At 33.5% G+C, this 25,874-nt stretch overlaps 2 protein-coding genes, 1 long non-coding RNA gene and 1 pseudogene across 4 annotated transcripts; all 4 read right to left on the bottom strand.

Moving 5' to 3' along the window:
- Positions 1-7,973: 7,973 nt before the first annotated feature.
- Positions 7,974-11,374, bottom strand: LOC123211163. 2 transcript variants are annotated; one of them, XM_044629710.1, is made up of 2 exons: positions 10,737-11,374; positions 7,974-8,168 (listed from the first exon to the last, which is right to left on the bottom strand). In XM_044629710.1, exons 1-2 carry the CDS (start codon positions 11,326-11,328, stop codon positions 8,164-8,166), a joined length of 597 nt encoding a protein of 198 aa, XP_044485645.1. In that variant the 5' UTR covers positions 11,329-11,374; the 3' UTR covers positions 7,974-8,163. The 2 variants fall into 2 exon arrangements, 1 of the variants encoding a protein (XP_044485645.1); XR_006501350.1 differs by lacking the exon at positions 10,737-11,374 and adding an exon at positions 9,107-9,238.
- A 702-nt stretch (positions 11,375-12,076) lies between these two features.
- On the bottom strand, positions 12,077-13,341 carry LOC123211166. The gene is made up of 2 exons (XR_006501354.1): positions 13,210-13,341; positions 12,077-12,271 (listed from the first exon to the last, which is right to left on the bottom strand). It is a non-coding gene; the product is annotated as an uncharacterized LOC123211166 (long non-coding RNA).
- A 3,843-nt stretch (positions 13,342-17,184) lies between these two features.
- LOC123211574 lies at positions 17,185-18,577 on the bottom strand (annotated as a pseudogene).
- A 656-nt stretch (positions 18,578-19,233) lies between these two features.
- On the bottom strand, positions 19,234-25,798 carry LOC123211161 (probable sucrose-phosphate synthase 3). Its single transcript, XM_044629704.1, has 12 exons — positions 25,328-25,798; positions 23,372-23,607; positions 23,018-23,081; positions 22,222-22,923; positions 21,942-22,073; positions 21,739-21,870; positions 21,478-21,654; positions 21,333-21,386; positions 21,177-21,239; positions 20,080-21,036; positions 19,890-20,017; positions 19,234-19,808 (listed from the first exon to the last, which is right to left on the bottom strand). The coding sequence occupies exons 1-12, from the start codon at positions 25,607-25,609 to the stop codon at positions 19,526-19,528; spliced, it is 3,210 nt and encodes a 1,069-aa protein (XP_044485639.1). The 5' UTR covers positions 25,610-25,798; the 3' UTR covers positions 19,234-19,525.
- Between the last annotated feature and the right edge of the window lie 76 nt (positions 25,799-25,874).

Below are 25,874 nucleotides of genomic sequence, written 5' to 3'. Positions count from 1 at the left end.
GCAATAAAAAGAATTGGTGAGGTAAGAAATAGAGGAGAGAGGATAAACCAATACATGATGATCCTTTTGCTTGTTGTAGATATGGGTAGAGACATGTTGGTGAGTGTTTGGTTGATTAGACGGTGTGTTGCAAGTGGAAGAAGCATGACCACTTTGTCAGAGGGTGCACTACGATAGTAAACCAACCCATATATATTAGACAATTGGGGGAGGACAAACTATAGTATTTACAGCCACTCAAACTTAGGTCGAGGCCACCTCAACAATAATGACAGGCTAGTTAATCTTTCATTCTTATCCTTTGTATGTTTTAATTGACTTCAGTGCTACACATTGTTTAGATGCAAGTGGCATAGTAGAGAGAAGATAACTAAAGCCCACACTAGTCTCATAGATCAATATAGATATGTCTGATACAGATAAAGTCCACAATAGTCATATTTGATAGGAGATACAGTTTCTTTAGAGGCTGAGAGTTGGTCGTGGATTTGATAGTGATGGATATGCCTGATTTTGATGTGATAGTCAGTATAGACTTCTTAAGCAGATATAGTGTAAAAGTTGACTCTAGAAAGAAAAAAGTTTTGTTTTGTAACACCAACAAGTAAGCCTAAAGGTGTTTTAGTCTTTTTCCTAGTTTAAATTAGGTAATTTTAAATTTTCAATAATATATGCCCATGTATGGTCCATACAAGCCCATGTATCACATCTCAAAGATAAAATAAAAATGTGATCAACCCTAATTCTCATATATTATTTTACTTTCAAACCATTCAAAAAGTGAGAGAAGGTGACAGAGGAGTATGTGATTGCTGAAGGAGTCACTGTCAATCACTAGAATCACCTTAACAATGTAAGAGAGACATTTTCATTGGAATTCAAGTAAGTGGAACGGTTTCCCTTATTTGATCATGACATCTTTGAAGTTTCTCCAATATTCACATGATCCAAATTTGTATAGATATGAGTATGTTGATCTGTATAATGAACTTGATTTTGTATGCAATTATAATGAGCCATAAGCATGTCTAGCCTTTTGAGCTTGAACATTATGTGTTTTGAGTTGATAGTTCAATAATGTCATTGATATGATATGTGTAGTTGTTATAAAACATGATTTTCAATGAATAAATTATTTAGAAGACTTAAAGACTCTTAGTATTGGCTTGAATGTGTGCTTGAATGGCTTTATATGTGATTGAAACAACGTAAAAACCCTAAGATATGATTTCTAGATCATGATAGACAACCGTGTGTAATCTTATACATGTCGGTGTGTCATTCTAGAATTTTGAAAATCGAAGATCTTGCACTCATTTTGAGGGAAGAAATGCACGGTCATATGGTATATGACATACGCTTGTGTATGGCTTTCCAAAAGTAGACGATGTGTGCTAAAGGACATGTGGATCCAAGTACACGAGAGTATATCCAAGTTAACTTCCTATGTTTATCTACTCTCACACGACCATGTGTTGAGTGTCACACACCCACATATATGGTTTAGGGGGCGCACAACTTTTACTGGGGCATCAGATATGTCAATTCTAGCTTGGGTCTCTATAGTTTTCATGGATAATCCATGTCAGGGCATTGAGGTGTCGTAGTGTGACAATAGTTAGCACACTAAATGAAATGTGAGTTTTACCACCAGATAGTTTAATAGGAATGGATGTTGAAAAGTCTCCGTTTAGTGAGTTTTATTCCTACATTTCCTTTGTATGTTTTATAGGTAGAGATAAGTAGCAGGACAGACAAGGATCTAGTGGTCTAGTGAGCAACTGCATGAGGAGAGAGATGCTTATGTCACCTTAGTATTAGCAGACATACACTTGTTATTATTATTATAAGTATTCTCGAATACATTGATGCAACTATTTTATCACAGAGATTTTCAGATAACAATTATTTTATGAGTTTGACTTATAAAATGTTTTTATTACATCACCTTTTTGTGCACTTTATAATTATGATCATGCATTAAAGTTTTCAAATAGTCTAATTATACACTTTTCTTTTGATATATTTTCATCAAAAGAATGTATCTAGAGAGAGGTGTTACATCTATGGTATAAGAGCATGATATTGGTACCCAAAAAGGTGAAAAGTTTTGTGTTTGAAAAATGCATATGAATTTAAGCAAGAAAGTAGCCCCTTATACAGTGTTGACCACTTTCATATGCCTACCACTATAAGTATAATATACTTACTTTCAGATTAAAAGCAATATATGCCTAAAAGTTATTGTGATTTCAAGATAAAGAGATCTAGGAGATTAATCAAAGATGCTTTAGAGGTTTTTAGTTAAGAGAAGAGCCAAGCTGAGGCTTAAGGACAGGTATCCGGTGTACCAGTTACACCCTCCATTAATAGTGTTGTCATCCATCAAATTGTGAAAGAGGTTCTGAGATAGATTAGATAGGTGTTAGCTAATATAGGGTATCTAATCTAGGCCCTACCAATGCTAGAGAAACATTCAAAAATAGAGGCACCCTCTTAGTATAGTAGAGAGAGTGTAGAAGCACCTCAAATAAAGATTAAAGGTAGTAGTCAAAGACATGCACATCTTATTTATAGCCTATTTAGTTGTCATCAACCCTCAGATTTCAAAGGTAGTACAGTGTTAGAAGGATTACTAATTGAGGAGTGGTTAGAGGTAGTGAAGGATGTCATGAGGATCTATTTGATGACGGATGCTGATAAGACCCAGTGTGCCAGTCTCTTGCTAAAGGATGATACTAAGGTCTAGTGATGGATATTATGTAGAACTTGTTGAGTTTCAAAGATATCATTAGTAGATTTCAGACAGACCTTTGAGTTGAAGTATATTTCAATTGAAGTCGTATATGTGAAGTCTCAAGAGTTTATCCATTTGAGATAGAGGAACATGTTTATCAATGCGTTCTCGACTAAGTTGAACTTATTGGTTAAGTATATTCCTAGTATGGCTAGTTCAGAGAGAGATAAGCTAGATATGTTCATGGAGAAGACCGAGGCTAAACATAGCCAAAGATATAATGATAAAAGATAATCCTCCTAAGACTTTTTCAGAGGCCTTCAATCAAGCACTAAAATCTGAGACCATGAGGCAGTGCATAGCTAGGGATAGAAAGTTGTTAGAAGAGCTTACACCACTAACTTAGGTATAGAGGCAGTGTTAGTTAACTACTAGTGGCAATTGAAAAAGAGGCAACAAAAATGGTCTTGGTAGAGACAACAAAGGCAAAATGCCCTTCCAGCTTAAAAATAAGAAGAATTAGGAAAGAGAGAGAGTAATAAATAGAGAAAAAAATAGCAGCCTAGACATGATGATTTCTTTACATGTCACAGATATGGTAAGAGGCACACCAGTGAGTGTTTAGCTTGATAGAGAATATATAGATGTAAGTAACCAGGACATTTTGTCAGGCAGTGCACAACCCCAACAGTGGTACCAACCTTAACAGAGAAGAAAGTTAGAGAAGAACAGGCTTAAGTATTTATAGCTATTTAGACATGAGCAGATGTTATCCCTACAACTATGTTGTTCCATAATTGACCTTTATATGCTTTAATTGACTCTGGTGTCACACATTATTTTTTGTTAGAGGCACAATTATTCCCCAAATTAGAATAGAGATGTTATATTAGGTTCAAGTTCACAATAGTTTAATATTGGTAGAAGAGATAGTCTTTTTGAAAGGCCATACAATGGTCATAGATCTGATTATCATAGACATGCCAAACTTTGATATGATACTAGGCATGAACTTCCTGAGTAGATATGAAGTTGAAATAAATTAAAGGAAAAAGAAAGTTATATTCAGTATGGATGATGCTAAATAGTTCATATTTGAAAAGGGTCGAATCCTCAATATGATGATTAGCAGTATCATGGCTAAGAAGATGCTGAGTAAAAGGTGTATGGCGTACTTGGTGCACATGGTTAAAAAATCAGTAGACATGGCTTTAGGCATAAAAGGTTCTCTAATGTTACAAGAGTTTTCAGATGTATTCCTTAATAGTCTTCCAAGATTAGCACCAAAGAGGGAGGTAAAGTTTAACATTGAGTTAGTCCCGAGAGCAACACTAATTTCTAAAGCCCTTTACAAAATGGCCCTAACAGAATTGTAGGAATTAAAGAAGTAGTTACAAAAACTGCTAGATAATGGGTTTATCAAATTAAGTCACCATAAGGTGCACCAATCCTCTTCATAAAGAGGAAAGATAGATCAATGAGGATGTGCATTAACTATAGAGAGTTAAATAAGGTAACAATAAAGAATAAGTACCCATTTTCAAGGATTGATGATTTGTTTGACTAGCTCAAGGGTGTTTTAGTGTTCTTTAAGATAGATTTGAGGGCACAATATTACCAAGTCATAGTAACAAAGTAGGATATACCCAAGACTACTTTCAGAACTAGATATAGGTATTATGAATTTATAGCCATGCCTTTAGATTGACCAATGCCTTATAGTATTTATGGACTTCATGAGTAGGATTTTCTAAGATTTTCTACATAAGTTTTTGATGGTATCTAGTAATGACATCCTGATCTACTCTAGAACTTCAGATAAACATGAACAATACTTAAGATTTATGCTCGAGAGGCTAAGAAAGAGGCAATTGTTTGCAAAGTTCTTTAAATGTGAGTTCTGGCAAAATAGAATGGCATTTTGGGTCATGTGGTTTCAACAGATGGTATAGTAGTGAACCTTAGTAAAATTAAGATAGTGTTAGAGTGACGAAGGCCTAAGACAACTAAGGAGATAAAAAGCTTTCTGGGTCTGATAGATTACTACAGACACTTTGTTGAAGGATTCATTAAGTTAACTCGACCGCTTACAGAGTTGGCACGTAAAAAGATTTCTTTTAGATGGTCAAAAGCCTATAAGTAGAGTTTCTAAGAATTAAAAAAAAATTGACCTCAGTTCTTATCCTTGCCTTGCTAAAGGAGGGCAAGGACTATAATTTATACACATATACCTCATATTAGGGTTTGCGAGCAGTATTAATGTAAAAAAGGAAGGTGATGACTTATGTTTCTTGTTAGTTAAAATAGTATGAGATTATATACCATACTTACAATCTTGAATTGGCAACTGTGGTGTTTGCACTTAAGATATAAAAACATTACTATGGGGTAAAGAGTAGCATCTGTATAGATCACAGGAGCCTAAGATATTTCTTTATTTAAAAGGAACTAAACATGAGATAAAGGCAGTGGTTAGAGTTTGTAAAGTACTATGATTGCAAGATCAAGTACCACCCAAGTAAACCCAATTTAGTTGCAAATGCCCTTTGCAGGAAAATGATCCTATCATAAATTACTACTCATCATGAGTTACAACAGGAGTTAGTAAGAAAGTAGATTAAAATTATTATAAGATAGTTGATAGGTTTCTAGATTCAGTCGATCCTATTAGAAGAGATTCGTGTATTATAGGCTTCATATGAGAGATGTTTATAAATTAGGTAACATATGACTAGAAATTTTGAAATTTAGTTTAATATGGTAGAAGACATTCTAAGGTTTTGAGGGAGGATATATGTTCTTCAAGAGTAGAGTTTGAGTTACATGACCCATCTTTGGAGTATAAAGATGTATCAGGATTTGAAAAGGACGTTTTAGCAGCTAGGAATGAAGAAAGATATGGTAGACTTTGTGGCTAAGTGTCTTGTGTGTTAGCAGGTTAAAGCTAAATATCAGAGGCCATCTGGACTTTTATAGCCCCTTAGTATTTATGATTGGAAGTGTGAACATATATCAATGTATTTTGTAGTTGGATTGTCAAGGATCAAAATTGGCTATAATGCATTATGGGTTATAGTTGATTGGTTGACCAAGTTAGCATATTTCATAACAGTTAGAGACACCATGAGTACTGATTAGTTGGTTAGATCTATGTGAAGGAGATTGTCAGACTTCATAGGGTACCTAAGATAATAGTATTAGATCGAGACACTAGATTTGTCTCAATATTCTGGTAGAGTATATAGAAGTCTTTGGGTACGAGATTAGCACTCAACACATTATATTATCTCTAGATTGATAGATAGACTAAAAGAGTCAACGAGGTGATCAAGAACATGTTGAAGGTTTGTTACCTAAACAAAGGAGCGAGTTAGATGAATATGTTGCCATTGATAGTGTTTACTAACAATAACAGTTATCAGGTAACCATCAAGATAACTCCATACAAGGTTTTGTATAGTAAAAGATGTACATTAACAGTTGCATTGGGATAAGATAGAAGAGAGAGATGCCCTAGCTTAGTCATTTGGACCCAAACTAACTTTAAGGATAATTAAGGATGTGAGGATGATCAGGGAGAGAATGAGGTAAGCCCAAGGCTATTAGAAGAGTTATGTAAATCTGAGGAGATGTGATCTTGAGTTTTAGGTAAGTGATAAGATATTCGTTAGAGTAACCTTCTATAGGCATGTTATGAGATTCAATAGGAAAGACAAGTTGGCACCAAAAGTTGTAAGACCCTTTGAGGTATTGGAACACATAAGTAAGGTTACCTACCAACTTGTGTTAGTAGCGAGCATGGATCACATTCATAACATGTTCCATATATCGTTGTTACGAAGTATATTAGTGATCCCAACCATGTGCTTAATGTTGAAGATGTCGAGCTCAAGGATAATCTGGTCTAAAAGAGCAACTAATTCATATATTAGACAGATAAGTTAAAAAACTTAGACATAAGTAGATTCCTATGGTAAAAGTTCTTTAAAGGAATCACTAAGTTAAGGTAGCCACATAGAAAGTTTAGCAGGATATACAGTAGAGATTCCCACAACTGTTCAAGAGAATTTTGAGGACAACCGTGTATGGGCATTTCAATCTTTTTTCTAGTTTAAATTTGGCGATTTTAAATTTTCAATAGTATACATCTGTGTATAGAGATATACATGACCATATATAGTCTGTAGAAAGTTAAACTTTTAGACTAGATTATGATCATTGCAAAATAGAAAGTTGTCTTAGTTGTGTAGCTAGACACACAACTGTGTATGATCTATACATACCCATGTATCGCATCTTAAAGATAAAATAAAAATGTGATCAACTTTAATTTTCTCATATTTTTTTGCTTTCTAGCCACTCAAAAAGTGAGAGAAGGTGAGGAAGAAGTCTGTGATCACTGAGGGAGACGTCGTTATTCACCGGAATCACTGTAGCCATGCAAGAGAGACATTTTCATTAGAATTCAAGTTAATGGAGTGATTTCCCTTTTTTGATCATGAAATTTTTGAAGTTTCTCTAGTATTCACATGATTTAGATTTGTGTAGACATAAATGTGATGATTTGTATGATGAACCTTGATTCAATGCCTAAACTTAACAGGAACCAAAAATATAAAAACTTTAACCTAATGATTATGGATAATCATGACTTAAAGGTATAAAACACTGACTCAATGTCTACAATTAACATGAACCAAAGGTATAAGTTGATGTCATGAGCTAGAATAGAAAAAAATGAGACTGATAAGTCATATTTGAATGCCACAAAAAAATATTCTTGATAAGTTCATAAGTTCTCAAAAGAGCCAAAAGAAAAGATCTCACAATTTCATTATACAAATGTGTATCATCTATTGTAAGGTTACATGATTATTTATAGTCTTAGTCTAAATAGGATAATAACAAACATAATTTCTAAGATAATAACAATCCTAATCTTAATAAGATAATAATAATTCTAATGTAATTATAATTCTTAAATAAAATAAAACTAAAACTCTTAAAACAAATAAAACTTTTAAACAACTAGAAAACTAGAAATACTAAGAAGCTGAACTTTAATTAAATTCTCTTGCTTTTTTCGTGTGAGTTTTTGCCTAATCGAGCTTCCACTTTATATTTTGACAAGTCAAAAACGTTACCAAAGATGTGTCATGTAACACCCCAGATTCTAACCTCACTTGAAAATGCAAAACTAATTTAATCCATAACTTCATTCTAAAAAAAATAATTATATAGCATAATATAATCTTATTTTTGCCAAAATAATCCCCAAAAAGAAAATAATTAAACATAATCACACATTCTAAATAATCCACAATTACAATATTCATAAACAATAAAATCTAGACATCAAAACTCTTCAATCTCCCAACTCAGCTTGAGTTTATTTTATTCCACCCCTCCTAGCTAATCTAGAAAACTTATTCTGCAAAATAAAGGAGACGAGGAGTGAGCCGTCAACTCGGTAAATAAAAACAAACATAATACATAACTTTTTAATAAATAAACATCATAAAACTTCTTTATTTTCAAAATAATTAGTCAAAATAAAAACCCTTGATATTTCTTAACTATAACGGAACTAAAACATTTCCACAAATTAAAAAAAACAATATAAACAAGTTCATATTCATTATCCTAATGAGAAACAAACATAAATATTTTATATCAATCATAAGGGATAATCTTAAAATAGTTCATAAACATTACTCGTAAATAAATAAATAAAACATAAAATTTGTACTTAGCCTTTGTCACATAGTGTCACCTACATTCGTGGTGACTTGGTTCGATTCTTATTCATATTCATCATAAGTCCGCAGACTTTTCATAATTCATATTCTTATTCATATTGGTCCGCAGACCCTTCATCGTATTCATATTCGTAATAGGTCCGCAGACCTTTCATCGTTTTCATAATTGGTCCGCAGACCCTTCATTGTGTTCATATTCATAATTGGTCCACAGACCTTTCATCATTCAACATATGTCCCTGGATGTTTTATGATCCGGTCATATTTATCGATCCATAAATCCTATGGACATTTGGCAAAATAATCTTATAAAACTTGTTTTTCTAACAAATCTTTATCTTTGAAAAATAGCATAAAATCTTTATTCAAGGAATTCATTCAAATATTTTTATCTTAACAACAGTATAATATAACATAAGTTTTCTTTTATAGAAAAATACCAAAATGCTTTTTAAAAGTATTTTAGATAACAAGATCATATACCTCTAAAACAAAACCATAATGTAACTTATCAATCTTAGTAAAAAGAATTTTATAACATAAATAATCATATAAACATTTTTTTCATATAGAATAAAAATCATTACATATTATGTAAGCTTTTACTTACCTCAATAATTTCTAACTATGTCTTTAATCAACCAACGAGATACCAATATCTTCACGTTGTCCTAGCAATCATAATTCAAACTTAATACTATCAGATCTTAATCTTAGAAGTATCCATTAATAATCTATAAACCGTACAAATCATCACCCTAGTGTTAAATCATACTAAACTCCATTAAAACCAACTGTGCATATACAAACTTCTTACTGGACAGTTATGATTGCAAGATTTTTAATAAATTACTCACTCATGGTAAATTCACAAAATTCGGACAAATTAAAGTAGACATGTAGTAAAATATTGACAAAAAGTTTCAAATGAAACAAAGTTAAATTTCGTTTTCAAAACGTTCAATAAAGAGAGCACATCAACCCTGTCAAAGAAACCAGATCTTTACTGGACAGTCCTTATTTCTTGATTTTTAAAAATTTCTATAGGCATTGAAACTTTATGAAATTTGGGCATGTATGAATAGGCATATAATACAATTTGCAGAAAAATTTTCAGATAAAATTGAGTTCAAATACTTTGTCAAAATGTTCAAGAAATCCAGATCATCAAATTGCCAGAATACAGATTGTTTTTTCTATTGAACAGTCATTGCTATAAGATTTTTAATAAATTCTGTAATTATCAAAAATTCACGAAAATTTGATATAATTGAAAACACATGTTATAAAATTTCCAGAAACTTTTTCGATTGCAAATAAAATAAATTTCTTCATCAAAACATTTAATAAAGATAAAATAACAAACTGTCCAGAATTTTTAGTTTCTAATATGCACAAACACAATTATTGACCTAACTATGATGCTAACATAATTTAAATCTAAATTTAACTAAACTAAATAAAATAAAATTGAAAGATTAAACTTACTCAAATCTCCAACCCTTTTTGTTGATCCAAATAACTTTACACCTCTCCCTTTTTCAATTGCCAAGTATAAAAATAAAAACTAATATTGTTAATTTACTTATGAGGTCTAAACTTTTAGAGAAATAATTTTATAGCCAATAAAAATCTATTCAAAGGGATAAAAACTATTTCAATTAAAATCAATCAATATCTTCTTATCTCTCAATCAATCCAATCATATCCTTTCTTTCTATTTTAAAAAAAATCCATTAAATCCTAAAATCCTTATTTATAATCCTCCCACACATAATTTCCTTAATTTTTGTTTTGCAACCATATCTATTTACTCTTAATATCTCTTCATATCTTCTTATCAACAAGCATACAAAAACTGTATATTACAATTCTCCCCTTCTTACAAAAATTTCGTCCTCGAAATTTGCACCTGCTTTCGTAAGATTATACTCTTCGTAAAATTTCACCTTAGCATGATACCTTGCGAAACAACCCTGTCCGTGTATAGCATCAAAGTCTCACATGTCTGAAAGTAAAAATCCATGCCAAATTCACCATCACCCAAAACTAACCATGCAAGTTTTACAAGCCATATCAATTAGCAAGTCATCACGTAAAAATAGCAGCAACTAAAAAAATAATTGTCCAATGGTTCAAGGGGCTTATTAATATAACCAGCAAAGCAGGAGGGATAGCAGAGTGGGTGGCACCTGGATCAAACTGTACTGTAGCTTCTTTATTAAATAAAGATAAATTACCTGAAACCACTTTATTAGGAGCTTCATCATCTTGCTTGGTTAGGGCAAAAACACGTCCTTGAGTCCTTAGCTTCTTCCTTTCTGTTTCATCACTGGAAGCTCCCATAATAGCACCTCTTTTCTTTGGACAGTCTCTGATTCTATGTCCAACTTCACCACACCCAAAACAAGCACCTTTTCTCTTCAGACATTCTCCAATATGTGAATTACCGCAATACTGACAGAAGGGAACGTTTTTATGCGAAGACCCATTATTGGAATGTCTTACTAGCTCATCACCCTGCTGGTTTGATCCTCCAATTCGAGATTCATACTGTTTATTATTTTTGTTCCAAGTGTCTCTACCAGTTTGGGACTCCCTCAAATATCTTTCTGCTATCATAGCTCGATCAACAATATCCGAATATGTTGTCAACTTAAGAATTGATAATTGAGCCTTAATGGATGGACGCAATCCTTCAAAGAATCTTCGACACTTACTACCCTCTTCATCAATTAATTTAGGAACAAAACGCGACAAAGCTGTGAATTGCTCTTCATATTCAGCCACTGATTTATTCCCTTGTATTAAACTTAGAAAATCAGCCTCCATCTTGAAACGAACTCGATCAGGGAAATATTTCTCATTAAAGGCCTCCTGAAACATGCTCCAAGAGATGGGTCTATTTCCTAAATGAGCCCTCATAAGGCGAGAGGTCGCTTCCCACCAATGATCCGCCTCACCTTGAAGCATAAAGGAGGCAAGCACAACCCTTTGATCATCTGTGCACCCAATAACTGTGAAAATCTTTTCAATTTGCTTCAGCCATGACTCAGCCTTCAAAGGATCCGTTGTCCCTTGAAAAGATGGAGGTCCAAGCTTTTTAAATCTCTCCAACACAAAGATAGGTCCCTCATTGGTAGGACGTTCTTGCTCCTCAGTCCTTGGAGTACCTCCACGATGTGTCAATTCTGTGATCAACATATTTTGCTGTTCCACAATCCTAGCCATCATGCGTATCATAGGGTTACCTTCCTCGGCAATCTCACGTAAGGTTGGTTCTCTATCATCATTTCTTAGCCCAGAGGTTGATGCATTTGCCCTTGGGTTTCTATCTCTATCACTGCGTACCATATCTCTCTCCTATAAAGCATTATACCATGATAGTCTAGAGATTAGAAAAAAAAAAGAACAGAGGAACTTCTACGAAACTAATTAAAATCTAATGTATCTTTTCTTAAAAGTCTACAGAATCCGATCCTTGAGCTCTGATACCACAATTGTAACACCCCAGATTCTAACCTCACTTGAAAATGCAAAACTAATTTAATCCATAACTTCATTCTAAAAAAAATAATTATATAGCATAATATAATCTTATTTTTGCCAAAATAATCCCCAAAAAGAAAATAATTAAACATAATCACACATTCTAAATAATCCACAATTACAATATTCATAAACAATAAAATCTAGACATCAAAACTCTTCAATCTCCCAACTCAGCTTGAGTTTATTTTATTCCACCCCTCCTAGCTAATCTAGAAAACTTATTCTGCAAAATAAAGGAGACGAGGAGTGAGCCGTCAACTCGGTAAATAAAAACAAACATAATACATAACTTTTTAATAAATAAACATCATAAAACTTCTTTATTTTCAAAATAATTAGTCAAAATAAAAACCCTTGATATTTCTTAACTATAACGGAACTAAAACATTTCCACAAATTAAAAAAAACAATATAAACAAGTTCATATTCATTATCCTAATGAGAAACAAACATAAATATTTTATATCAATCATAAGGGATAATCTTAAAATAGTTCATAAACATTACTCGTAAATAAATAAATAAAACATAAAATTTGTACTTAGCCTTTGTCACATAGTGTCACCTACATTCGTGGTGACTTGGTTCGATTCTTATTCATATTCATCATAAGTCCGCAGACTTTTCATAATTCATATTCTTATTCATATTGGTCCGCAGACCCTTCATCGTATTCATATTCGTAATAGGTCCGCAGACCTTTCATCGTTTTCATAATTGGTCCGCAGACCCTTCATTGTGTTCATATTCATAATTGGTCCACAGACCTTTCATCATTCAACATATGTCCCTGGATGTTTTATGATCCGGTCATATTTATCGATCCATAAATCCTATGGACATTTGGCAAAATAATCTTATAAAACTTGTTTTTCTAACAAATCTTTATCTTTGAAAAATAGCATAAAATCTTTATTCAAGGAATTCATTCAAATATTTTTATCTTAACAACAGTATAATATAACATAAGTTTTCTTTTATAGAAAAATACCAAAATGCTTTTTAAAAGTATTTTAGATAACAAGATCATATACCTCTAAAACAAAACCATAATGTAACTTATCAATCTTAGTAAAAAGAATTTTATAACATAAATAATCATATAAACATTTTTTTCATATAGAATAAAAATCATTACATATTATGTAAGCTTTTACTTACCTCAATAATTTCTAACTATGTCTTTAATCAACCAACGAGATACCAATATCTTCACGTTGTCCTAGCAATCATAATTCAAACTTAATACTATCAGATCTTAATCTTAGAAGTATCCATTAATAATCTATAAACCGTACAAATCATCACCCTAGTGTTAAATCATACTAAACTCCATTAAAACCAACTGTGCATATACAAACTTCTTACTGGACAGTTATGATTGCAAGATTTTTAATAAATTACTCACTCATGGTAAATTCACAAAATTCGGACAAATTAAAGTAGACATGTAGTAAAATATTGACAAAAAGTTTCAAATGAAACAAAGTTAAATTTCGTTTTCAAAACGTTCAATAAAGAGAGCACATCAACCCTGTCAAAGAAACCAGATCTTTACTGGACAGTCCTTATTTCTTGATTTTTAAAAATTTCTATAGGCATTGAAACTTTATGAAATTTGGGCATGTATGAATAGGCATATAATACAATTTGCAGAAAAATTTTCAGATAAAATTGAGTTCAAATACTTTGTCAAAATGTTCAAGAAATCCAGATCATCAAATTGCCAGAATACAGATTGTTTTTTCTATTGAACAGTCATTGCTATAAGATTTTTAATAAATTCTGTAATTATCAAAAATTCACGAAAATTTGATATAATTGAAAACACATGTTATAAAATTTCCAGAAACTTTTTCGATTGCAAATAAAATAAATTTCTTCATCAAAACATTTAATAAAGATAAAATAACAAACTGTCCAGAATTTTTAGTTTCTAATATGCACAAACACAATTATTGACCTAACTATGATGCTAACATAATTTAAATCTAAATTTAACTAAACTAAATAAAATAAAATTGAAAGATTAAACTTACTCAAATCTCCAACCCTTTTTGTTGATCCAAATAACTTTACACCTCTCCCTTTTTCAATTGCCAAGTATAAAAATAAAAACTAATATTGTTAATTTACTTATGAGGTCTAAACTTTTAGAGAAATAATTTTATAGCCAATAAAAATCTATTCAAAGGGATAAAAACTATTTCAATTAAAATCAATCAATATCTTCTTATCTCTCAATCAATCCAATCATATCCTTTCTTTCTATTTTAAAAAAAATCCATTAAATCCTAAAATCCTTATTTATAATCCTCCCACACATAATTTCCTTAATTTTTGTTTTGCAACCATATCTATTTACTCTTAATATCTCTTCATATCTTCTTATCAACAAGCATACAAAAACTGTATATTACATGTCATATCATTTCCCTTGTGTTTGATGCTCTTCACGTCATTTGCCATGTCATCCTTGAGTGTCACATCATGCTTCTTACCTTTACCTTATGTATTCAATGTTATCAATGCTATCCAACCTGCCACACTCTCGTCATAGTCCTTCATTATTGGATCACATGTTCTTGGTTTTCCATGGATCACATCATTATGTTTGGAAAACATCTCTAAAAACCAACCAATCATCAAGTATATAGAAACCACCTTTATATTATTTACTCCTATAAGCTCATGGTGAAGAAAATTATGTATCGCTGGCTTGACAACATCCTTGTTGTTATCGCCTCAAGCTTGTGCCTAAAAAATTGAATGCAAATCCCCATAAGAAACTGAATTGCCTCCAATAAGATATCTTAACTTTCAAATGGTTTGCCTATGAGATCGACTCATATGATTCTACATCGATTTAGAGGCTAAACCTTAATTCAATCACCAATGCAAGCTCCAAATGGCTAAAATGAACATCCATTCCATTTAGTTGAAACCAAAACTCTAATAAGAGGTCTCGACAATTAATTTACTAAAAAGCACCCAATGGTGGAGCACAACACTAAACAGATGCTCCTTCGTATCAATAAATTACCTAAAGCACATCCCCTAAAAAGTTGCTTTTGACTCCTACTCAATTTTTCTTGAATTTTTCCAATTATGTCTTTGCTCTCTCTCATAGTGAATTGCACCTTAAAGTAGTGTGTTTTATAGAATCTATATTTTTCTTCTTTGAAATTAATAGGATTAATTGACTACTTATCTTTCTCTTCTCTAGAAGTTGCTCTTTTAAATAAATAAAATAACTCTACATTAGTTAATGGAAAATTAACTTTTAAAGCAAATAAAATGTAAGAAAATTTAACATATAAACATGTTATAAAATTAAAAAATATAGATAAAAAAAAATAAATACCATTTTACTGCCTACCTGCGAGGTATGACCTAACAAATATCCATTTAACTTTGATAGGCACCGCACCTATCATTTTGCCCCTTAAATTCATTGAACATTAAATAGTAATTGGGTGTGATCTTTGAATATTCACTTGCCTCCGATTGACACCATGCTTGTCATTTTGCTCCCTTATATTTTTATGTAACTATGCATAATGAACAATGACTATGCGAGATCATGTCTAATGGGTTTTTCATGCCAAACGATAGGAAAATCTTCTTAATTTCAATCAAATTCATTGTTTCACTCAGCAAATCAAATAACAAATTATCCAAAACAATTTTATATCATCTAACAACCAATTTAAACTTATAACACTTTATTTTCTTAAGCAAATTTTGAAAATTCACCCCTAAATCTTAGATTTCTTATCGATAGAAAATCTACTATTTTTCAACAAAATTTACAATTTCAACACAAAAAGCACATCCAAGTCTAATAAACAACTAATTTTTACCAATAAACAACTAATTTCAAACTCAAAAACAAGATATTAAAAAATAAAATTAGATATTTTGAATTGAAATGAAAATAATTAATATAAAACTTTAAAACTTTTCTTGCTGATGAATTTGATTGAGAAATAGATGAAAAATCAAAAGTTTGAAGTCGGAGAATTTATGGTAGACAAAGTAAACGGTTGAATTAACGCAATAGTGTTTCAACCAACTTTATATAATTTTATAATGGCTAGTATCGTTTAAACACCTTAAAATTATGTTGTTTTATTAATTTCTTAACAAAAAAACTATAATGTTTTCTTTTAAGGCCATTGTCAAATGAAATACAAAGAAAGTGGATTATTTTGTAATTTGATAAAAAATAACTTAAATGGAATTGAATTTATCATGGCTTTGAAACTTGGATCAGGTTTGCCCAACTTCTAGCTTTAGCATCAGACTGAGATGAAGTGTGTTTGAACCATTCGGACCATTCTAATTTGACAACTAAGTCGCCCTAATCAAATCATATAATGATTTCAATATCATAAAATTTTACAACTTGACCAAACACTTAACTCCTAGGGTTAAAGTTGCCAATACACATGAAATGTGTGCCATCATAATGATTATACGTAAATATAATTCGAATTTTATATTAAATGATCAAGTAATCAATTGTTTTATATATTATTTCTAGTGTTAATCTAAACAATAAATCGATCAAACTGTTTATTTATCTAGATCAACTATTTTACATGATCAATAGTTAATACAAATATAAAAACATTGGAATTCTTCTCCTGCAAAAACATATAACTAAATTATTTAAGGTGGAAGGTATTTCCATATTACATGACTTATCGATTGTTTGAGAAACTGAACAAAGACAATAAATTCTGGAATGAACCTCACCTTTTCATTAGTTCATCCCATTATCAAGTTTCTCAATGCTCCTATGTATAGAATTATCCCTCAACATAATAAAAATGAAAACTCTCAAAATCGTTGGTTGTTAATCAACTTCAAGGGGAAGAACCTCTCACTGAACTTCTGAAGAAAAAAAGAATCCTGTGCTACCAAATATTTCCGCTTCCTCTTTTGGAAAATAAGAAAAAAGATAACACTTTTCTTACAGTTAAAATCAAATAATATCTCAACAGGTCATATCACATCCAATTATCATTTACATCCATTTTAGGAAATAAGGGAAAAAGAATTATAAAATTGCTATACCTACCAACAAAATTTGAACAAGAGGAGGGTATAATTTTCTTGTTCAGCAATTCTTCACTGGGTTTTTGGTTTTTCATTCTTCACATACGGGAATCATCCGATTAAGTGAACAACTTTTGGATTCCATCCCCGCTGTTGGGCACGGCAAAACATCAGGAATGTGTTTGCGAAATATGAGTTGAAACTCATGATAATATGCCACAATGCATGACCTTGGGGATTCAAGTACCAAGTAGACACCTTCTCACAGAACAGACGATCAAATAGCCAGCAAAGACTTCCTAGGATTATGGTGCCTACATATAGCTTCGCAAAACGCTTTGCAGATACATCTGCAGTGTGGATGTAGTACTTGTACATCCGAGGGATGCAAAGAAGGCACAGTATGATGTAATGTACCTTGAAGCCAATTTCAAAACGAAACAGCCCCATGTATCATAGCAAATGCAGCACCGTAAACAAACAAGAAGGTGGGCATTGTACTCCTGTAGTGCCAATCTGGTGAGTAGAGAATACAGATATATAGGAGAATTTCCCACACCATTGGTGTTTCATCACCTTGCCGTTGCCTGAGATAAATTAATCCAATGTACAAAATTCAGATCAACAAGGCAAGTAAACAATCTATCAAAACAGGTTAAGTTAAATATATATTAAGATGAGTTTCAGCTAAGATACAAGTACAGTTTGTCCAAGTTCTGCAAATTTCAGTCTTTCCCAACCCTCTCTACTTCCAAAGAGTTGGAGATGATGAGGAGTACCAAGACACGGGCAATGCAACTAGCTCAGAAAAATCAAATTTATTGAAGCAAACAGGTAAGAAAGAATAAATTAGTGTTCCTTTTTGACTCTATCATGTGCTAAGAGTATAAAACCATCAACAATCCTCAAGAAGGGCTTAAAATTTCTAGCATTCTAATTTGACACTTGGCTGAAGCATACCTAGACACTTTGAAGGAGCAAGCCCAATGCTATGCTCTTAGATAGGCACATCTTGACCAAAGGAGATACTTTCCTATCAAAGTGATAGATATAGTGAAATAAAATTTAATAGCTACTTGGTCTAGTTCAGATCAGTATCGCCTGATGAGAATAATGAAGTGTCCATTCATACTAAGACAATTTCCTGTGCTTTGCACAAAAGCATTTTTTTCTTCTTTCCACACGCATTTAATATCTCTCCATGAACCATTCTTTTCTTCTTTCTCTCCATTTTTCATTTTATTTTCTTTTATCCTTATATATGTGTATATATAAATACCTAAGAGATTAGATGACACATGAATAACTGGTCATCTAAGTTTTATGCAGGGCATGCCCATCCACAAATATTATTACTTTTTATCCAAGACGAAGATAAGTTGCACTCATACCCTTTATTCCATAAAAGATCTCATTTCAAATGTTTTACAGACCCTTCACTATGGTGTATGTAATCATCGAACATTAAACAATTGCCCAATCCACCCTGAACAGTTTACTGTAAATCATAACTATAAATAGTTTATTTAAATTTTAGATTTTGAAACGATTCCATCAAGTCTTCTAATTTGCATATATTATTAAAATCATCCAATACTGTTGGATTGCCAAATTCTTTTCTAACAAAATAATCTACCAACTTTTTCTATGAACAATCATATAGCATGCATAAAATTATAACTGCAACAGACTCTTTAAACCAATAATTTTCTAGTTTCTTTAACTTCTAATGCTACTGTGAAAAACAGCTTCTCCAAATACATTGCAAAGTTAAGCCCCTCTTTCTGCTAACTAAATTCCATGAGTTACCTATTCCAGTCACAAACTACACAAATGCAAGGAGAGAAGTAATTAGAAAAAAAAAGGCCAAAGGACTATTTCCCACCCAAAATATCCTCTAATCTCAACTTCCCACCCTTTAACTTTGAAAATCTCATTTACTCACCTATGAGTGGTTAAAATTAACGGAAGCCACTGGACAAAAAACACATAGGAATCACAAGAGCAGAAAAAGTACATAAAATGTTCTACTTTCTACAAAACAACCTTTAACTACTGGGCTAGAATAGATTTAAGAGAAGAGTCAAGATAGACACGAAGAATAAGTTGGCAGCAAGTTTAGGCATCTCAAACATAAATATTATAGTATGAAGTTCAACATGACATTACACAAATAAGTGGCAGAGAGTTTAAGTGCATCAGTATTCCAATGCCCTAATCATCATTTACAAGTCCCTCTGTACTGCATTTACAAGTCTTTCTTCAAGAGAAAAAGAACAGATTGAACTTTGTATGCATATTTAAACAACATAAAGCTTTCTTTTTTCCAAGTGACAGATGTTAGCTTAGCTAGCTACATCAACAAGGACAACTCCAGGGGCACCAAATTCCCATTCAATTAGAGATTACTACCTCACATTCCTACTGAAGCTTCCAACAGTTGTTTCAATGCCTTGGTGATTTCATTGACCTTTGCACCCGTGTTTAAGAATCCAATCAGGGAGCTTTCCTTAGGAACAATGTCATCTCTTAGATCTACCGTTCGGAGTAATTCACAAGAACCCTTTTCCACTGTACCTTTCATGATCAAGGTTTTATGAGCCCCGGAAATCATCTCCTCATAGTCAGTGTCACCAGTTTCACCAACAACCACAAACATGTTCGCCACATTCAATCTCCAGCGGACGAAAAGATACCTAACAACAGCCACAATCAATGCAAATTATAAACTCATTTTCACATTCAACAAAACAAAGCCCCTAAAATGTGTCCAATACCTGAGTGCTTGTGATCGAGAAGCTAGAAGAGGAATAATTTGAATTCTTGTTGAGTTCCTGCAATACATTGGATGGCACCGGAGACCTCTCATCCGAAGTTTTCGCCTCAAATCATCAACACGTTTTATCTGTGAAACCAAGCCACTGTTAGAGGAGCTCAGTGTGGAAGTAAAACTAATGTTTTCCTTACCTTACTAGGATCTTTTATCAAGAATGAAATGCAATGAGCATTGCTTGATTTCTTATCTGGCTCAATGACCCAGGAAGATTGATTCGATTCGGATCCACTGTCAGATGTACTCAGCAGTTTCCAAATAGTTTTCTCTAGGCCATCAATGCCCCAACGGTAATCAATATGTGATGCATAGTCTGGATCAGGAGAAAGTTTTCCAGCTTCTGTGTAAGTGTCGGGATAATATACTTCTCCTCCACTACTACAAATCAAAGCATCAAAGTCATTTACTTGAATCTTTTCTGACTTCAAGAACTCCATTGTCTCCGACACTCCCATTGCTGTTGATAGAGCAAATCCTGAGACTTTTGCAAGTTCTGCGTCAGATCGAACAGCCTTAAACATATCTTGCACAATCTGCGCTGTCTTCTTCTCAGGAGCCCCTTTGCTGTCATAGCAGTCAAGTGCAATAACAATTAATTTGCGTCGCCGCCTCAACAACGGATACTTGCTCATCAAATTGTCGACTGTTTTCTTCCCAACTTCTTTATTGTCTTTTGAATCAGATTCTGGTTTCTTGATCTTGCTTAGAACACGTGTCACTTGATCTTGGACAGGGTCACCGGAAGCTGCAGCCTTATAGTCAAGAGATTCATTGAGTGATGATTTATCCCCATCAACAGAGAGTCTAAGTGACATATCCTGCACATCCTTAAGTGAGTCATTAAGAAATGACTCTTCGTCAGGAATTTCATCCAATGGAGTATCAGTTTGCCACTGTGGGTACCTCATTCGACAAGCAGCCACCCTAGTCAAGTAAGTGCGACAGTGCTCAGGCCACGAGTAAAGATGAATGTTCTTCCAACCATTCTTTCGACATTCATGCCATAAATTCCTATCTGATACCAACTTAAGCAGCGCATCCGTAATGTCTTCTTTACTATGAGGATCGACCAACAGGCCGTTGTTCAGTGCCTAAAAATTATAAAAATTTAAATTATTATTATTATTAATGCTATAAAATCCAATTTTTTTCTCTTTTCCCTAAGCCTTCTAATTAAACATTTCATAACAAAGCTTCTTGTAATTTCAGAATTAGAAAATGGTCATCCTACCCGATGAATGTCAACTGGTCCTCCATTTTTAGTAGCCACCATTGGAAGCCCATGGGCTGCTGCCTACATCATTTTCCAAAAATATAAAGATCCAAACTCATTTTCTTGCATACAAAGATATAGTTTCATCACAAGTATAAACGACTTAGAACCAACCTCAATCAAGGTAAGCCCAAATGGTTCAACCAATGCAGGATTTATGAAGACTCCCTGCCCAATTGTTTCACAACTTAGATTATACTCAGTGTAAAACTATATATAAAAAGCAACTTCTAAAATAATCATCTTCTTTGAATCAAACCTTTGTTTTTGCAGCAAGCCGGTATATGTCTGGAACATCGTTCTGCTTGTGATGTTTTGGGTAGGCAACTTGACCATAAAGGTCATACTTATCAACCATTTTCAGTACTGTTGTAAGCACACTAGCATTTCCACCAGTCATCTCATCTATATCATCCCTGTTCCCCATTATTAGTACCTGCATAACAGCTCAATTGTTTTTCTTAAAAACCTTATTTAAAGGTTCCTAAGTAAATCATGTACTTTTAACATAATCACATACCAGATTAGCGAGCTCTCTTAGGTGACGACTCTCTCCAAAGGCCCTCAAAAGTGTTGTTATGTTCTTCTTTGGGTCAGGCCTTGATAAAGCCAAGATTATTGGTTTGTGGGGATTTGCAAGGAACCGCATTACCTACAAAAGTAGTTTAGTTGAGAAACAACAAGAGTTAAACGAAAACAATGCTTAACAAACAGAGCACTCACTTCAACCCATATGGCTGGAATTGCCTTCGGAGACCCATCAGTACCACCCATAAGTGTGGCAAGCTCCCCATCAACCTCAGGGGCATCTTCTTGTACCACAACACTGCTGAAGTCCATCCCAGGAGGGATTACCTGACCAACTTCTACTTTAGAGCTTGAAAAAAGAAGAATCAAAGAGAAATCATACTAGCTTTAGACTAGTAATTTGTTTCTTTCTTCGTTAATTAAAAGCATGTTAACTTGAACTTAAATAAGTATATGAAAGTGAATCTCAACTTACCACCATCCTTGGCATGTATCTGCCATGGCAATTGACTCCACGTCTAGCCCGAGCACGTAAAACTTTCTCAAGCTTCACATCAAACCCATCATAAAGCCCCCATTGCTCTTCAATCTCCTGCTTGGTACTTGTGATAACAAGTTCTGCAGCATCAAGGGAAAGCTCTTCAGCTTCTATCCTTCTCATAATCTTATATGTCGAATTGATATCCTCCTTGGATTGTCGCCCCTGCTTAAGAAGCTGTTCAAGCTTGTTTCTTCCAAGTGAATGTCCAGTTAGCACCATTGGGACATTCAAAGCACCAGAGAGGAGAGCTGCACTGTCCCCTGCATCCGCATAATGCCCATGGATGACATAAGGCCACACAGGCTGCCCCCCACCAATTTGTTCACCTAAAACCTTTGACATATTAAGAATGTGAGCTAGAGCTCCATCTACAAATTCTTGAATGAAAGGCCATAGTAATTCTTTGCCAAGGTACTTATCCTGTGGACCGAAGGGGATCCTTATAATGTATGCTCCGCTGCTCTCTCCCACTTCATCTCCGTTTCCATCATCTTCAGAGCACATAGTTAGCATTTCCGCAGGCTCACCATAACTCCAATCAACTTCAGGTGAAGAGACTTGGCGTGTAAAAAGATCTACCCTATAAACACCTGGCATCCTTGCAAGTGCGCGGGATAGCTCTACCACATATTTCACCTAACAATTATTTGTATAAGCACAAAGAGCAATAAAATGAGAAAAGATTCATTAATAAACATGTTAATAATTTGAATATGATTGCAATGACTACCTGTCCACCAGTGTCGGAATCTCTACCAAGCTCCATGTTTTCTCCCCGAACCAAACCATGCAAACTGGTCATAAAGGTCCATGTTACTAATTTGAATAATAGTTGTTTAGTTATGAAAATCTTTTCCTTTAGAAATATAATCTTATTAAAATTATTATGATTTTAACCAAACTCAATCATAATTTACTGGAATTAACTCATTCAAACACTTAATAATTTAGTTATAGGACAGAGCATGTATTAAATTCAGTTTGGCTTATATTATTTTCAGCATAGAAACTGGTATTCCTGATGCATTAACATCACACCAAAGAAATCCTTTAATCTGGCTATTATGTGTTGAAAGATTCATACCTGATAAGGACAATGTAGAGTTTCTTTTCCTTCTTATCATCAGACCATACTTCCAAGTTAGACAAGTTTCTCTGAAGGAACCTTTTCCTTGGAGTTTCAGGCTGCATCATCTCCCCCAGACCATCTCCCTTCTCTCCTTCTGACAGGTCTTCAGACATGTCCTCAGTCACATCCCGGCGCCCTTGTTCCCGCTCCCATCTCCGATGGGCCAGCCACTGTCCTTCTTCCCACTCCAACTGTTCAAATATAACATAGTTACAATATTCAAAGGGAGACTGAGCATAGTTATATCATAGTTACAACTAGAATAATTATATCATAGTTACAACTGTTCAAATAAAACATAGTTACAACTAGAATAATTATATCATGGTTACAATATTCAAAGGGAAAAATTCATCTCATATTAACTTCCTTCGTAATCAAGCAAGATCGATGACAGTAGGGAGACTGAGCATGTATGCGGTAAAATAAGAATATTATGCTTTCTGTCTCTATCCATCCCTCTCAACAAAAAGTCAATATCCAGTGTTCACTACAAGAATACCTATCTGCTGAGATGCCACCGCCATTGCCAAGCAGCTTCAGGCATTTGTTAACTGTTAGTTCCAAGGCAGTGATATTACTCCGATGCCAAGACCTGACGTCGGAGTAGTATGGAAACATTTCTGTACAGCAGTTTTTAACAGGACAACTTAACAAAGTAACAAAGTTCCGGTTACTGCTAACCTATTCACACAATAAATTTGCACATAACCCATAATCTATAACCTAAACTTTTCTATATCTCATGAACTTTGAATATCTTTTGTCTGTAAAAAACTGTCTACTCAACAAATACAACTCTGGAAATTCTGTTTTCTGAAGTTATATTCAGGACAATATAACATATCCCCAGCCATCAATTCTTGAAAACCCGGAAATAATCTGAATGAATCATGCAATAATGCTACGCAATCCATAAAAGCCATACAAGAATTCAATAAACGTGAACAAATGAAATTGAAACAAATCCTCTAAGTGGCATGGAAACGGTAAAATGTTGAAATGGAAAATATAAAACACTTTTATTTAAAAATATAAGAAACTGAAACACAGAGAAACATATAAATATAAAAAATTTAAAGATTTTATTATAAATACCCGAATTTTATTTAAAAGATACAACCTTTAAAAGTGTACAAATTTTTTTATAAAATATAAGAACAATTTACCTCTATTATTTTTTACCTTCTATTTAGTGTGTAAACTTCTTATCTTCTAAATTATTTGAACATGTGAATAAAAGAGATGCCTAGTGAAACTAAGCTTTTACTGTTGTAAACCTGTAAATATAAACCGGTTGGAGTTATTTAAACTAAAATCTCCATATAAAATATACACTAAAGCTTAATGAAATTGTTTCTACCTTGTAAACCTTAGAGCCGGCAAATATAAATTCGATCAGGAAAGGGGAAAAAAAAAAGAAAACTCCACAAAACCCAACACTTAATGACCATGTTATTTATTTCTCTCTTTGTAATTCATTTTTAAAACACAGGTGAATCAGACAATGAATAAAAAATGAGAAAGAGGGAATCAATAGTGAGAACAATTGTGAAACAGATAGTAGGAAGGAAACTAATAATTGGAAGGACAAAACAGATAGTTGGAAGGAGGCAACAACTAGTGGGAAGAAGGACAAAATGAAGCACGAGAGATGAGTTTCGCTGGAGAGGAGAGGAGGTTCCGATGTTGGAACACTGAAAAGACAAAACAAGTATGAGAGGTGTAGCTTGAAATGTTTACAGAAGTGGAAATATCAGTTTCGAGGTGCTTTGGAAATGGAAGCGTTTTGGAAACGCCGAAACGCACCCCTTGGAGCGTTTCGGTGCTTCTTTGCGAATCCTAACCGAGTAGATTCTTGACATGTTGAAGACAAGCATGTAGAGAAAAAAGAAATGGAAAGGAAAGGACCTGCTTCTTCTTGCGAGTGAGATGCCAAATGCGCCAGCACATGTTCTCAAGTCTGGAACTCCGCTCACGTGTGTTGCGCATGGCGACAACCTTGAGCCAAGTTCGGTGAAGATCAGTCTCGTCGACTCCACTAACCACCTCCTCCACAAAGTACTTAGTCGGGTTGAAATTATGTCCCGTTTCTCTCAAATTCAATGGCGCTGGCTTCTGTTCCTCAATTGCCGTCGCCCCGGTGTCCAATATCGCCTCCAAGTACCCATTTATCCACTCATTCCCGGCCATTATGGATTACTCTTGTAACAATACAGTGGCATGCAAAATGTTGGTAGAAGAAAGAGAAGAAAATAGTGCAGTTTGAAGGTTGTTTTTTGGGAGTTGGGTTAAGAAGAGTTTGTGTATTGGTGGGATTGTGTAATAGTAATAATATATCCGGAGATAATGGAGAAAGAGAAAAGGAAGAAGAACACGTGGAGAGTGAAGTTAGAGAAATCACAAGAAGTTGTGGCTCTTATTTGCCTCACCATTTCTAATATTGTCCGCTTGCCAG

This window comes from Mangifera indica, chromosome 3 (assembly GCF_011075055.1).
Source record: "Mangifera indica cultivar Alphonso chromosome 3, CATAS_Mindica_2.1, whole genome shotgun sequence".
NCBI lineage: Eukaryota > Viridiplantae > Streptophyta > Magnoliopsida > Sapindales > Anacardiaceae > Mangifera > Mangifera indica.
Note: the sequence above shows the minus strand (reverse complement) of the source record. Positions and strands in the feature narration are given on the sequence as shown.

What these genes read in the sequence shown, in the direction of transcription:
- LOC123211163 (XM_044629710.1), bottom strand. Translation starts at nt 11,328, where the DNA reads ATGGAGGCTGATTTTCTAAGTTTAATACAAGGGAATAAATCAGTGGCT.
- LOC123211161 (XM_044629704.1), bottom strand. Translation starts at nt 25,609, where the DNA reads ATGGCCGGGAATGAGTGGATAAATGGGTACTTGGAGGCGATATTGGAC. An exon ending in GATACATGCCAAGGATGGTG is followed by an intron (nt 22,074 to 22,221) that starts GTAAGTTGAGAT and finishes GAAGTTGGTCAG; the next exon opens with GTAATCCCTCCTGGGATGGA. An exon ending in TTGGGCTTACCTTGATTGAG is followed by an intron (nt 21,240 to 21,332) that starts GTTGGTTCTAAG and finishes AAAATGATGTAG; the next exon opens with GCAGCAGCCCATGGGCTTCC.